General features: G+C 41.9%; 1 protein-coding gene across 1 annotated transcript in view; it reads right to left on the minus strand.

Annotated features, from left to right (window-relative positions):
• Positions 1–14,519, minus strand: part of hcn4 (hyperpolarization activated cyclic nucleotide-gated potassium channel 4) — a 109,013-nt gene that overhangs the window by 42,479 nt on the left and 52,015 nt on the right. Inside the window, exons 3-4 of the mRNA XM_054771413.1 lie at positions 12,818–12,979; positions 5,588–5,806 (exon numbers count right to left, since the gene is read on the minus strand). Coding sequence (XP_054627388.1) covers positions 5,588–5,806; positions 12,818–12,979 — 381 coding nt within the window. The remainder of the gene's footprint in view (positions 1–5,587; positions 5,807–12,817; positions 12,980–14,519) is intronic.

Below are 14,519 nucleotides of genomic sequence, written 5' to 3' on the forward strand. Positions count from 1 at the left end.
TCATAAATATTATAACATAAACAATACTGGTAATATGTCCGTCAAAATAGCTACGTAGCGTTCTTTAGGCACACTTCGTGCATTAGTGCATGTACTGCGTCCAGCTAGCGTTCGCTACCAAACACTACCGATATACAAGAAATGAAAATGATTATGCAAAAGACAATGCAGCCAAAGTCAAGACAACGCATTAAAAAGGTTTCAGCAACAGGCACATTTTCCAATTCGTCATGAAATAATAATTTAAGAAACGAAAGTGTAGAAAAACACGCATTTCTGTAGCGGAGTTCATGACGCGAAGCAAAGCCATCAAAAATGCACTTTTTTTCTACATACAAGTGAACGGGTAACTTCTGTTATTGTGAAAGTCATCTTCCCGACGACTTTGTTTATGCATAATTGGAATAATAAAGATAAAAGTTGCATCTCCGTGTGTAGTTTGAGACGGGCGTTCACCATTGCCGCTGGGGAGCAAGAGCCAACCAGGAGGGGAGCTTAATGTCAGCTGACTGACGTCATATGACATGTAAAAAGTGACATTTGCGCGATCGACCCAAACTACCTTCGCCATTGACGTCATGGGCACCCCTGGTTTACACCACTGCTTTCTCCTAAAGTATTTTTTAAGTAAGCTAATACAATGAAATAAAATATGTCAACAATTTTAACATTATTCTTCATTCATATGTGTTTTTTATTGGCATCAAACCTGGCATGATATCATTTTCACACCTCAGTTACTTTTACGCTTGTGTGACTGTTCATGTTAATGTGTTGCTTACTTGTGACAGTTCAACTCTGGAACGGGTTATTTCTCTTTCCATTATTTCCTATGAGAAGATTTGCTTCCAAAGCCAAACAAATTGGACATGAATCCTCAACCGGATTGCGTTCAACCGTGGATGTTCCAATAGACATTGTTATCTTTTTGACCTTGACTGAACATTTGAGCGCTTCCAGTTTTAACATGTGTTTAGTTTATTGCCGCCGATAAAAACCTTCACATTATCACGACATGCTGCTATGAGTTCACCACCTTGCTTGCACCGAGGTTGTTAAAGGCGTCTTCACCTTAAGCGCCGCCTCCGTCTAACGCTGCTGCCTCTTATATGGCGTTAAAGATGCATTTATGCGGTGTTGTGCAGAATTAAGAGCTCCTCTGTGCTCACCCTGAGCCTGACTTTGTGAGTTCATTAACATGCATTAACAGCCTTTGACAGGACAAATTTATAAGGGCTCACGCCCTATTATGGAAAGCGCCCGCCATATAATATGCAAATTACAGGAGTGGAAGCATCCATGATGCTTAAGAATGTTGTTTTTTACTTTAACAGTGTTTTTTTGTGTGATGCTGGCTGTAGTGCTTTAGTTGATGCAATTTTAATGTCAACTAACGCTCATAGTTAAGCAAGCACCGGCAATTTAATAATAACATCTTCATTATTGCCGTATTTTAGTGTGTATTTGTATAAACGCTGAAAGGCATCAGTTTGATGTTTTCCCACAGCCGAGCTGATGCAATAGAGTGCCGCTGTGAGCTTTCAACGTGCTCTGTGATGCTACAGTTTGTGTGTTGTTTGTGCATCTTGCAGGCGTATTCACCTCCAAGATGGCCTTGTCCACACACAAACACAGCAACATGTGACCTCCTTATGCAGCCCTCAAGCCATGTCAAAACAACCACCTGTCCTGTGCAATAGCAGAATACTCTGGCCACTTCCTTGTTACACGGTGGGTGGAAAAAATAGTAGGAGCACCCGGAGAGCGCACAAAAAGACAAATTGGAGAGTCCACCATCTTAAAATTTAATTGCATTTTGCAGAAATAATCTGTCTGCAGGCCAAGAGAGGAGAGGGGAGAGGTTTTTAGTCAGTGAGGGGATTCCTGAAGCACTTCAGGTAATGTAGGCTGGATGGATGCTGAGTAGGGATGCTCCGATAAGGTTTTTATGCTGACGATACCGATACCGATCGTCCATGAGTAAAATCGATCACACCGATAAATGTTTTAAATTTACTGTTGGCTATATCAGGGATCACCAACATTTTTTTCTTGTGAGAGCTACTTTTACTAAATGAAAATGGCCAAGAGCTACTCATTTTTGCAACATTTATTTTCATAGTTTCAAACCAAACACACCGGATATGCTTGTTTTACCAGAACATGAACTAAATGCTAGTACCCACAACTCATATTTTGCATTTTAAAATGCATTTCTTTCTCATGTTCTCACATTATTAACTGAAAACCTGAATGAAAAGCAGGCTTGCAGGCGCCTCATGTGGTCGTGGGGGGCTCCCGTTGGTGACCCATGGGCTATATGGTATGAAAGGGGACCCATCAAATTTTGCCAAAACATATTTGACTTGCTTTTTCAAAATCACTGGTACAACTTAGAAGATCAAGCGCCTTCTTTAAGGAGACTTTGGATGCGAGAGCAACTTGATGGCGCCCCAGCAGGACCCCAAGCAGTCGGCAAACACACTGTCCTCCACTGCCGACGACGGCCGGCCAGCCAGTCCGACAAATCCAAGCACTTTTCGGGCCATCTGCCTTAGACCTCCAACCGTAAGTATCAGCATATGCCGATACCGTGCTTTTTCACGGAAATCGGCGGTGGCCGATCGATCAGAGCACCCCAAGTGCTGAGACATGATGGATTCTGTAGACCAGGGGTCACCAACGTTTTTCCTTGTGAGAGCTACATTTACAAAATGAAAATGGCCAAGAGCTATTCATTTTTGTAACATTTATTTTCAGAGCTTATTTTAAACCCAAACAAAGCGAATATGCTTGTTTTACCAGAACATGAACAAAATGCTGGTGTCCACAACTCACATTTTGTATTTCAGAATGCATTTCTTTCTACTGTTCTTTCATTATGAACTGAAAACCTGAATGAAAAGCAGGCTTGCGGGCACCTCATGTGGTCGTGGGGGGCTACCTGGTGCCCGCGAGCACCACGTTGGTGACCCCTCATGTAGACTATAACAGAAAGACCCTGCACTGTCTGTGACATAAGCAACCGCCTTCGGAGGGCAGGAGTGAAGGTATCACTATCTACTATCTACTCCGGCTACACTAGAAGACGCAAACCGTGGACAATGGCGTAAGATGCTAAAAGTAGACGAATGGCATGCTACCATCTGCATTCTGGCATGGGGGGTGATGGTTTTGTAGCGACTAACTAAACTGATAATACAAAAATAAATATAAGAGAAGGGAATAGAACAAATCATGGAGTTCCATAATTGTGTTTGTTGATCCGGTTTTGTCACTAGGTTACTTCCTGGTTCTTTGAAAATGACATTAGTTGTTAAGGATAGACAGACGGGAAGATTTGCATTTTGATGGAGGGGAATGGATTTGACATGACAAGAGAAAATAGAAACAAAAGTGAAACAATGGTGGAGTTCTCTATGTGATTGTAGAGAAAGGCGTAAGATGAGAGGAGTAGACTCCCATTTGGAGTCTGGGTGGGAGGAATGATTTAATAGTGAGTCGGATTCTTCTCTCTCTATCTGCACCAAAATGTAATACATTCCTTAGCACCTTATGTAAATCAGTTTTGTAGTTTTTGCAGAATCCTGCTAAGTAACAAACAGAAGAAGACTAATACTGACTTATCATTCCACCGCTGTAGCGTCAGTGGTGTTACTCAGCCCAACACGTTGAGGTGTTTCATTTATCCACTTTGAACTCCCTCACAGTAACGTATACGGCACATTACATCATCTAAGCTCTTTCGCTTGCTCTCATCCCCTCTTTTATGCTCTCTTCTCTCCACTCTATGGAGGTCACTCCTCTCCTGTCTCCATCGTGTCACACACGCTCAGCAGTGTGCCACTCGGGTAGCTCTGCTCATTATCGCCCACACTGGGCCCTTAGAGGTGACAGGCGGCGACGCCTGTGGATGCCAGCCCAGGCCTTCGTGAGCCAGCTGTCGGGGCTTTCCTTTGCCCTCAAGTGGGGAGGCTGGGGTTCCTCTATGCATGGGCTCGCCCGGAATAAAAGATAACGGCTGCTTAGAAGAGCTTCTTTCTCGTGACACTGCTTCTTACATCCTGATTGCCCTTGATTGTCCTTGACTTGATTGCTTCAACACTTGCTTCGACAGTTTTTTTTATTCCACTCCTCCATTATATCTTGGAATTCAATGATTCCATTCCCTGTATATATATGTAGATATATCCAGTATATATAAGTTATGTTCTAAAAGTCCATGTATTTTTTTCACATGGGCAAACTAAGTAATCTTCCTCAGAAGAAGAGTGAACATTTCCAAACATGCACCTGACTGCTGCCTGGGCTATTATTTTTACCCCACAAGTCACACTGACTTTTTATTTTTTTTCTCAAGCCAATGCGTTTTTTTTGTGTAATATAATTCTTCCACTCCATGACCATGACTCCATGATGCACACAAAAGGGTAAAAATTTACCAAAACATGGACCCCCGTTGTGTTGGCTGTGCTATTATTTTTTGGAAAAATACACCACATGGTGGCGCTGTTATTAAATCCCAAAGTGTGACCCCATAACTCGCACTGACTTTAAATTTCTCTTAAGGCTATTTCTGTGTGTGATATAACTCTTCTACTGCAGAACCGCTGCACAAAAAAGGGTAAAAATTTGCCAAATCATGCACCCACACTGTGCTGCCTGTGCTATTATTTTTCACCACATAGACCGCACAGATATCACATAGTGACGAGGTTTTTAAATCCCAAACTTTGACCTCATAAAACAGATTGACATTAAATTTCTCTCACGACGATGCATTTTGTTTGTGCACCACAACTCTTCTACTCCACAACCGCTGCACACAAAAGAGTAAAAAATTGCCAAAACATGCACCCAGACTGTGCTTCTTGTGCTACTATTTTTCGGACAAATACACCTCGTGGTGGCGCTGTTATTAAATCCCAAAGTGTGACCCCATAAGCTACACTGACTTAAAATTTCTCTTAAGGCTATGTATTATTTTGTGTGTAATATAACTCTTCTACTGCAGAACTGCTGCACACAAAAGGGTAAAAATTTGCCAAAACATGCACCCCCACTGTGCTGCCTGTGTTATTATGTTTCAGACCAATACACCACATGGTGGCACTGTGATTAAATCCCAAAGTCTCTCCCCATAAGTCGAATTGACTTTAAAATTCTCTCGCAATGTATTTTTGTGTCTTGTGTATCTCCACTCCAGAACCGCTGCACAAATTTGTCAAAACTTGCACTCCGACAGCGTTGCATGTGCTATTATTTTTCAGACGAATACACCACATGGTGGCACTGTTGTTAAACCGGAAAGGTTTGACCCCGTGAGTCAGATTGACTTGAAATAGCTCATAATAAGCACGGCAAAACACCCACAGTAGCTTTAGGCTGTTTAGCCGAATCACCAAGAAATTTGGTAGACACCTTTAAGAGTCTGACGAGCACAGGCCTGTAAAATTTCAGCAAGATTGGGTGAAAAACATGGCCGCCATCATGCGAAATGTCTCTGTTATTAAGTCATTGAGCGCCACAAAGCACAATAAAGTTTGTCGTCTTCCATGTAACGCACATAAACAAAATAAACACTGACCTTCTCCTGGTACTGCCGCCGTGAGGAGTCCAGAGACTGGATGAGGGCGGTGGCGTGGCCCACAAACATGGCGTAGCAGGTAGCGCCCACGATCATGCTGAGGATGGTCAGCCACACGTCGGTCATGCCCACCGGGGGGTACATGCCATAGCCAATGCACAGCATATGGCTCATGGCTTTGAACAGCGCGTAGGAGTACTGCTGTCCCCATGTGTCGTTCTGCGGAGGGAAAAAAAGAAGATGAATTCATTCCTCTCAAAGGCGGCACGTTCAAAAAGTATCGCAATGGACCTTAAGAGAGGAACGCAATGGCAGATGTCCACTTCAGTCAGCTGGCGGGGTCTGAGGTCTCGGTACGCAAACACAGCCAGTGAGCAGACATTTTGAGTCCGAGCCCGAAAAATGGAGGCCTGACAACAGGCGGATGTGTCGTGACACACGGGAGAGGCTCGCGTGCGTTAGCAGGAAAGTAGGTCAGCCATTTAGAAAGATGCGATTTCTCGCCGGGTTTTCTCATTTGTAGATAAATGGCCCCCACCTCTTTTTTCTTTCCCCTTTAGATCCCATAGTGGTAGTTCATGGCCAATCAATAGAAAGTCTCTCCTGGGGGTTGACATGTCCAAATTGCTTTCAAACTAATTTCCACAGCGGAAAAAAAGCTTGAAAGATAGCCATTTTATTAGCGTGCCTCCTGAAAAAAGGTAAGGAGCGATGACCCAAAGCGATAATGTGGCCACCACTGTAAAAGGAGCCCAAAAAAAGGCATTTAATGAGGACTGAACCAACTATGTGTCAATTAATGCAAAGTGGCAGGTAATGGAGGACAAAAGACCAGGAGCTCTCCATTAGTACCTGCGACAGGCTGCAATGAAAAGCGGAAGATATATTTGTTATTCCGTCACAGTGAGAAGCATTCTTTTAGTTAATGCAATTAATTAGACAGCATTTAGTGTGTGGAACAAAACAAAGTGCAGCCGGATGAGAGGCTTTGTTTTCTCTCACAGGATTTAAAGTGCATGTATTCAGAGCTCAGCTCACGGCCGTCTGACGGAACTTCTTTTCATGTTGCTAAATAAGATACAAATGTTGGAAACAGAATATTAGAAACAGCCAGTATAAGTCCTCAAAACTAAAGTTGTAATATCGCCAAAAAAGTTGTACTCTCATCAGAATATCGAAAATCATAATCTTACGAGAATAAAGTTGTATTGTTGAGGAGGACAGATTCAATCTGATGAGAAGTAAATTGGATGTTTTGTCAAAAATGTTATAATCTTGCAAGATTTAAGTCTGAATCACCTAATCACAAAATAGAGCAACCAAGGCAAGACATGAGAGACAAGAAAAACAATAAAATAGAATAAATATAAATAAATAAGGACCAGAACGCGTCATATTTTGTAGTGCAAAAATACATAATAAATAATAATAATACATAATAAGGTAATACGTCCAGTCCTGTTTTTATCGCTCCCCCTCTGCAGTGTTAAAAAGCTGCATCACATGGGGGAGGAATGATCTGCTCAGTCTTTCAGTGGAGCAGGACAGTGATAGTAATCTGCCACTGAAACTGCTCTCCTGTTGGGAGATGATGCTGCGCATTGGACGAGAATAAAGCTGTGTGTTTCTACCAAAATGTCAATCTTACAAGATTTACGTCATAATTTTGCAGTACTAAACGTCGTTGTATTATACAATAATGCAAATTTTGGAGAATAAAGTCATGACGTTGCAAGAAAAAAATTTGCAATAAAGTTGTATTTTTATTTTTAGAGATTTAGTTTTATGAGAATATTGTCATAATGTTACAAAAACTTGTAATCTATTGAGAATTACTGCTAATCTTGTGAAAATTTTCTGAGAAGAGTCGTAATGTTAACAGCATAAAGTTGCAATTTTACAGGAATAAAGTTGTAATTTTTTTTATAAGAAATTAATTTGGAACTGCTCCTTACCACTGAATGTAGAGACCAGAAAACAAGACATGGATTTTCTACATAAAAAAAGGAATGATCTGCTTAGTGTTTCGGTGGAGCAGGACAGTGATAGTAATCTGCCACTAAAACTGCTCTTCTGTTGGGAGATGATGCTGTGCATTAGATGATGCTGGTTGTCCAAGATGGAAAGGAGCCTCCTCAGTGTCGTTTGTTCTGCCACAGATGTCCGAGCCTGCCTTCCTCACCAGTTTGTCCAAAAAAATACTAGTTGTCAGAACTTTACGAGAATAAAGTTGTATGTTTCTAACAAAAAAGTCAATCTTACAAGGTTTAAGTCAGAATTTTACAGTACTGAAAGTCGTAGTGTTATACGAGAATGAGGTCTCCGGAGGTTTTAGGAGAACAAAGTCATAACATTGGAAGAAATCTTACGTGTATAAGGTTGTATTTTTTTTAGAGAGCATGCTGTCGGAATTTGATGAAAAGTTGTAATCTATTTAGAAGTAGTGCTGATCTTTTATGAGAAGAGTCTTTATGTTAACAGAATAACGTTGCAATTTTACAGGAATAAAGTAGTCGGTTTTTTTTTTACTGAGAAACTGAATCATTTGTTTTGGGGTGGACTTGGATGTGCTCCTTACCACTGAATGTAGAGACCGGAAAACGAAACATGGATTTTGTACAAAAAAAAGATGGAATGGCTGATTCAGGATCAGTAAAAATGATTACAGCATTTTACTTTCCGGCAACCCGCTAAAAGTTGACCTCCTAATGTGAAAAACCCTGTGTTAGAATATAAAATATGCTTTTTAGACAAAAACACGAGGACAGCTATCAACTGCAGCTATAAACCATCCAGTCATAATTCATGCAATAATGATGAGCTGCAGTTCACACGATGTCGCCTCTCGCTTCGCCTTAGGTGACTCCCAATAATCTATGTGCAACTTAACAAGACACATATTGAACTGCTAGTGCAATTCATCTTTTGAGACAAGTGGATGAGAGCGAGGCATTGTTGGTCACATTTGACTTCATTTGAATACATTTTTCGGAGTCATTCTGTCAGGGTTTTAGAAAAAAATTGAACCAGAAGGTGTCTCGGAGTCAAAAGGCCGCCGGTGTGATTCCCGCCACTTTCACCAGATGGGTCCCAGAGCTGCTGCACCTGCACGCGCGTACCCCATGCGCAGACAGGTATATCAGAGGCTAAAATTAGCTAAACTGTGAAACATCTCAAGGGACGGCGGTTTGCAACATCTGTCGTTTCTCGTGATGGAAGGCGAGGCGTACGGAACAAGCGAGAGCTCGGCATGTCAGCGAGGCACTGAGGCGTGATGAACCAAATACATCATACCTTGAGCGATGTAACTACTCATGTGACATCTGTTCTGGCACGCATAGCTGACTGGAAGCTGTACATTCCGCTCAAAGTGTGGCTCTTTGTAATGTTTTCACAGTATTAATTCCTTTTGATAACTTGACTTATTCCGTCTGTTGTGTTTAGAGTCAAACTGGAACAAGTGCAGTCAGAGGAGGTGGACCTCAGCCAAATATCTGACACCTGCCAAATCTATTGGAGTTTGACTATCATCGAGGACGGTGGGAAGCTGTGGAAAATCTAATGTGTGTGCAGCCTCTACAGAATCTTAGATTTATGCTAAAAAGTACAGCTCAAGATTCCCACTGCCAGGAGTTAGCAACCATCATGTATGACATCACACGAGAAATCAAGCATCAGAAGATTTCCTTTGTCTTTAGCGTCAACAAGTGGTATTTAGGGGAGTTACGTGAAGCAAGCAGATTCACATTCAAAGTAGTGAACATGACCATACAACCTTATTAATAGCGGCTTTTTTTACACTATCTATTTTTACACTAAAAATATATCTGTGGCTACGGGTGTTATGAGACACTCGTCGATCAATAGACAAGATGATACACAAGATTGGGTCGACGAGAACGAGACGAGACTTTTATGAAAATGACAATGAAAAATATACAAAATACACAACAGTATATTGCTACCAATTTAATTAGTATGACGTGACACTCTTCGGCTTGCTGTGTGTATGCTAGCGGCCCCGCCTCCACCCACCAAGAAAACCGTATGACCGTATATATATATATACACATACATATATATATATATATATATACTGTATAGTCACACCTGACTATAGCCCAGGTAATATGGCGCGTGTGCCCTGTGATTGACTAGTGACCGATGTGCCCCACCTCTCGTCCCCCAAAGTCAGCTGGGACATGCTCCGGCTCACACCTGACCCTGAACAAGATAAATGAAAATGAACACCAAAATGAATGAATGAATATATGAAAAGTGGTGCACAAACCCGCACAAAACAACACATCCCACTGCAGTTTCCCAAAAGAAGCTTTTAACATTATTTGATTGCCGCAGAGGTGAACGCAATCAGTTTAAAGGACCGTCTGCAGGGCCGAAACCAATAAGCCTGTTCAATCTGTGTGTCTTTATTCCAGCACCTTTTTAGATTCCCGGTGATGGGTAACACACAGCACACAATCACACCGACATTGCCCTATTGACGCCGACCTCGGCGCGCGTATTGATAAGCCATCAGTTAGGGAAGCACTCTCCTCAGTGGCGTTCTTTAGAGGTTAAATATACGGTGATTTATGGGGATGGGCGGGTTGGGGGGTTCAGGCTTCAGGAGCGTGGGCGATAAATTACCGTGGCGCTCGGCGACATGCTAAGGTAATGCGAGGCCACAGACTGCACGGCTGATTTAGTCGCACGTGGGCTGAGACGAGGCCCACCTCTATAAGGGGACGCGTGTTGGCCCCTAATATGAGATGGACTCCAACATAACAATGCAGCTAAACGAACACGCAGCTTGAGAGTGAAGATATCAATATGTCCACCCGATTAGATCAGCAGCGTCTCCGCAGACATCAAACGTCTCTCACATTTGGGAAATGGCCCAACACATTATATCAGTCTCATCACCATCGCCATCAGAACTAGAACATGCAATATGGTGAAACGAAATGGTGTTGCTGAGCCCCAAATGCTACACAAATAAATGAAATGAATAAAACGGTTGCTGGTAGATCACAGCATAAGACGACAATCCCTAGATAGCGTTCAAATATGCCCCCTGGTGGATAAAAGAAACTTAGGGGATAACAACAAAGCAATCTGATAGGAAACAGAGTAATAACCCTTTTTCACGGTGACTGGTTCGGAGCTTTTTTGAAGCTGGTTCTCACAGCTCTGCTTTTGCATTGTCATGCTTCCACAATTGGTTCGACACGAAGCTGTCTTTTTTGGTTCAGCCGCAAACCGCAAATGACCTCCGTCTTTATTACATTGCATTGCAACTCTAACAACGGAAAACGCTCCGAAAACATGGGCGCCGGAGGAATCCCGCTCTCTCTTGTCTATTTGGACATCGGAAGAAGTGCAGAAGAAATGTGAACTCAGCCAATACTGGACTGGCCGCTACATGATTTTGAACAAATAACAAACTTAAGAAATTAAAGGAGGACTACAGATTCCAAAGGAATGAACTAGGCAGGAGTGCCAGTGGTCGGAGGAGAGTAACGCCTTATTTTGAGGAGCCCGACAAAGTTTTGGGCCACATAACGCTGGCAAATAACTCCACAGAAATCCGTGAGGCCATCACCAAAGAAGACTCAGGCACCCGTGACACCTGCCTGGACTCCCGTAAGTTGTATTTATTTAATTTAAAGTTCACAGCACAGTTGTGGGTGTAAATACTAGCCTGCTGTTAACATTAGCCTGCTAGCTTGCTATTGTCGAAAGCCTCTCATTCATTCAACAATAGCAAGCGATCGCCACCCTCGCCTTCTCATTTGTGCGTACGAGAGCAAACTAGTTTTGTTGTAAAGCTGTAGCCGTGTAAGAAGTAACTGTGTTCTGGTTTTAAATGTTTTTATCTTTCTGTCAGAAAACAGTAGTGATGAGATGGCTCACCCTCCCCTTCTTACAAGGGACGCGTGCACGAACCAAAGCCAGCAACGTGCAGTCTTTATGTTAAAATGTTTTGAATTTTACACCTTAATTTTTATATATTTGCCCCTTTATATTTATATTTTTACGTGTCAATAATGTGCAGTGACAAGGACTACGGTGAGTTGCGTGTTTTGATAAAAAAAAAAGGTCAACACTTGAAATGTCCCAGGAGAATGGAAAACGAAATTGGTGTCGGAGTTCGTTCGCAGGCAACACGGTTCCACCCCTGGCGGCGAACTTAATCCAGCACCAACACCAAAGTTCGCTCCAGTGGAAAAGCGGTATAAAGCATCATCATTTATCTATCCATCCATTTTCTATGCCGCTTATCCTCATTAGGGTCGCGGGTATGCTGGAGCCTATCCCAGCTGACTTCGGGCGAGAGGCGGGGTACACCCTGGACTGGTCGCCAGCCAATCGCAGGGCACACATAGACAAACAACCATTCACCTTTGGACAATTTAGAGACGCCAATTAACCTAACATGCATGTTTTAGGAATGTGGGAGGAAACTGGAGTACCCGGAGAAAACCCACGCCCGCACGGGGAGAACATGCAAACTCCACACAGAGATGTCCGACGGAGATTCAAACCCAGGTCTTCCCGATCTCCTGACATGCTAACCACGAGTCCACCGGGCGGCCCGCATCATAATTTATGGTGCATAAAAATAATAAAAGTACCAATAAATAATTGATTCATGAAAAATGTATAGTAATAAATTAATTCATTAATTGATCAAATTAATTGACCAAAAATTAAGATGAAGTCAATAAAAATGTAACCTAGGGCTACTATTACTATTTCAGTAATATAATAATAAAATAAACAACGGCAATGCATGAATCATTAAAATGAACGGTAGTACTGCCTCTACTAACACAATAGAATTGAATTGAATTTAATACGTATTGAAATCGAAATCAAAGCTGCCCCAGCGGGCCTGTGATACTGCTCAGGACTCAAAGTTGTAGAAAATGGATGACATGATGACAATGAATAATAAATAAATATGAATGAAAAAAGCACACCAGAAGTACCAGAAGTTCCTCAGGATTAGCACAGCATCCCTGAAATATCTATTTAAACGTGGGCACATTTCGCTGACAAATATATTAATTTGGGCTTTAAGATGACAGCTAGGCCAGACATTATATCCCAGGATGCTAAAGGGCTTTAGTCGAGTAATTACTGAGGCGGATGGACGAGATAAGATCATCTGATTGGATCAGGCAGGAGAGGCAGCGGGCAGGAAAGAAGAAGAAGAATACTTACCACCATCTTATTTTTGGACACCCAGCAATCGGCGGGGAAGTCCTGCAGCATGGGCACCAGGAACTGGAGGCAGCCATCCCAGTGACAAAGGAGCAGCATCATGCCGATGAGGTTGACGATCCTCACCATGGCGCTAGCCAGGTCGTAGGTCATGTGGAAGATCTGCGAAGGAAAGCAGGAAATGGGTTAGGGTCAGATGACTTGACACCATGACTGTTAAATCCCTGCAATGACATTAGATTGCTAAGAACGCTGTGTTCCAGTCGGTTGAGTGGTGGTTCTTTGAGAACATCAGGTAGCGACTCTTTTAAACGGAGAAACGCTAACTCGGAAATCTCACACACCAACCGAGGCAGAAATAATGCGGAGGGACTTGCACCTGCAAACGTGTGCCATAATGCGGCATGATTTACAGCATTGGTTGTGTAAGCCATCTATGAATATCGAAGTCAAGGCATTTTGAAACAATGAGTCCTGAAAACATACAATTAAAACATACTTGAAATGTTGTTCTTGCAGAACACAGAACACAGGAAATGCTGTCTGTTCAGGCCACACAAATGTGAAATGCCATTTTGGAAAAAAAATATCAATTTCTCTAGTAAATGCTAAAAAAAAAAAAAAAAAAAAAAAGTAACGTACAAAAGCTCAACTTGTTTCATTTATTTGATTCACTATTTTTACAACCGACAGAATGTTGCATTTTGTTCAACACACAAATTTAACATGTACATATTTGTATTTATTTTATTTATTTATTAAATAAAAATTATTTAAACTAATAAATAAAATAGAATATTAAAAACTGTGATTTAAAAAAGTAATAAAAATAATACACGTAATAAATTGTGAATAACAATAATAAACATTTGTTAACTAATTGTACTTTTTCGGAGTGTACTAATATACTGTAAAAACAACATAATTTCGTACAGCCTTGGAGCCGTCAAACATGAAATAATTCAACCTAAAAATTGACAGACAATATGGTATAAAAGTAGGTATACTCCGATAAGTATTGGCCGATTTCGGTATATGCCCATAAATGCTTTTCAGCGGCAATCACAAAAGCCGTTCACCTGTAGCTAGCACTACTGCAGGCCGCAGCGACCCTTTCGTGCAGCGTAGTGTCTTGCTCTAACTCACGTCTTGGGAAGCGTCGTCTTCCCACATGCCTTCAAAACAAAAGCAACCAAAACTGCTAACACATGGCACGAAAACTATCCTGCGGGGGTAGCTCGTTAAAAAGCTTGACTGAGTATGGTGAGGCTCACGGCAGCTCACGTCAAACGGCAGCTAACGCAGCCATGTGGCTAACACTCACCCGTATGTGTGTGACAGTCAGACGGCGAAGCCAATAACCCGAAAAACAATTGAATTCATCGGACGAGAGCAGCTTTTCTCAGCAGCGAGTTGTCTTCACAAAGTAAGTAAAATATGTTTTTGTCTAAATTAGAGTGATTCTATGGTTCCTTTTTTCATATCTTATAGCCACTAGCAGGGGTCCAGCCAGGAGTTTTGGGGCCCACGAAAAAAATCACACTGTCCCCGCCTTTATTCATTAATTACAAATTTTATTTGTAGATACCTAATTTTTGGCGCCCCTGCCAGTCAAGGGACCTTGAAATTGTCCTGACGTTTCCTCTTTATATGGCACCCCTGGCCAATAGTACTTATTATAAATACATTTAAAAACTTAGAA

This window comes from Dunckerocampus dactyliophorus, chromosome 3, assembly GCF_027744805.1.
Source record: "Dunckerocampus dactyliophorus isolate RoL2022-P2 chromosome 3, RoL_Ddac_1.1, whole genome shotgun sequence".
Lineage (NCBI taxonomy): Eukaryota > Metazoa > Chordata > Actinopteri > Syngnathiformes > Syngnathidae > Dunckerocampus > Dunckerocampus dactyliophorus.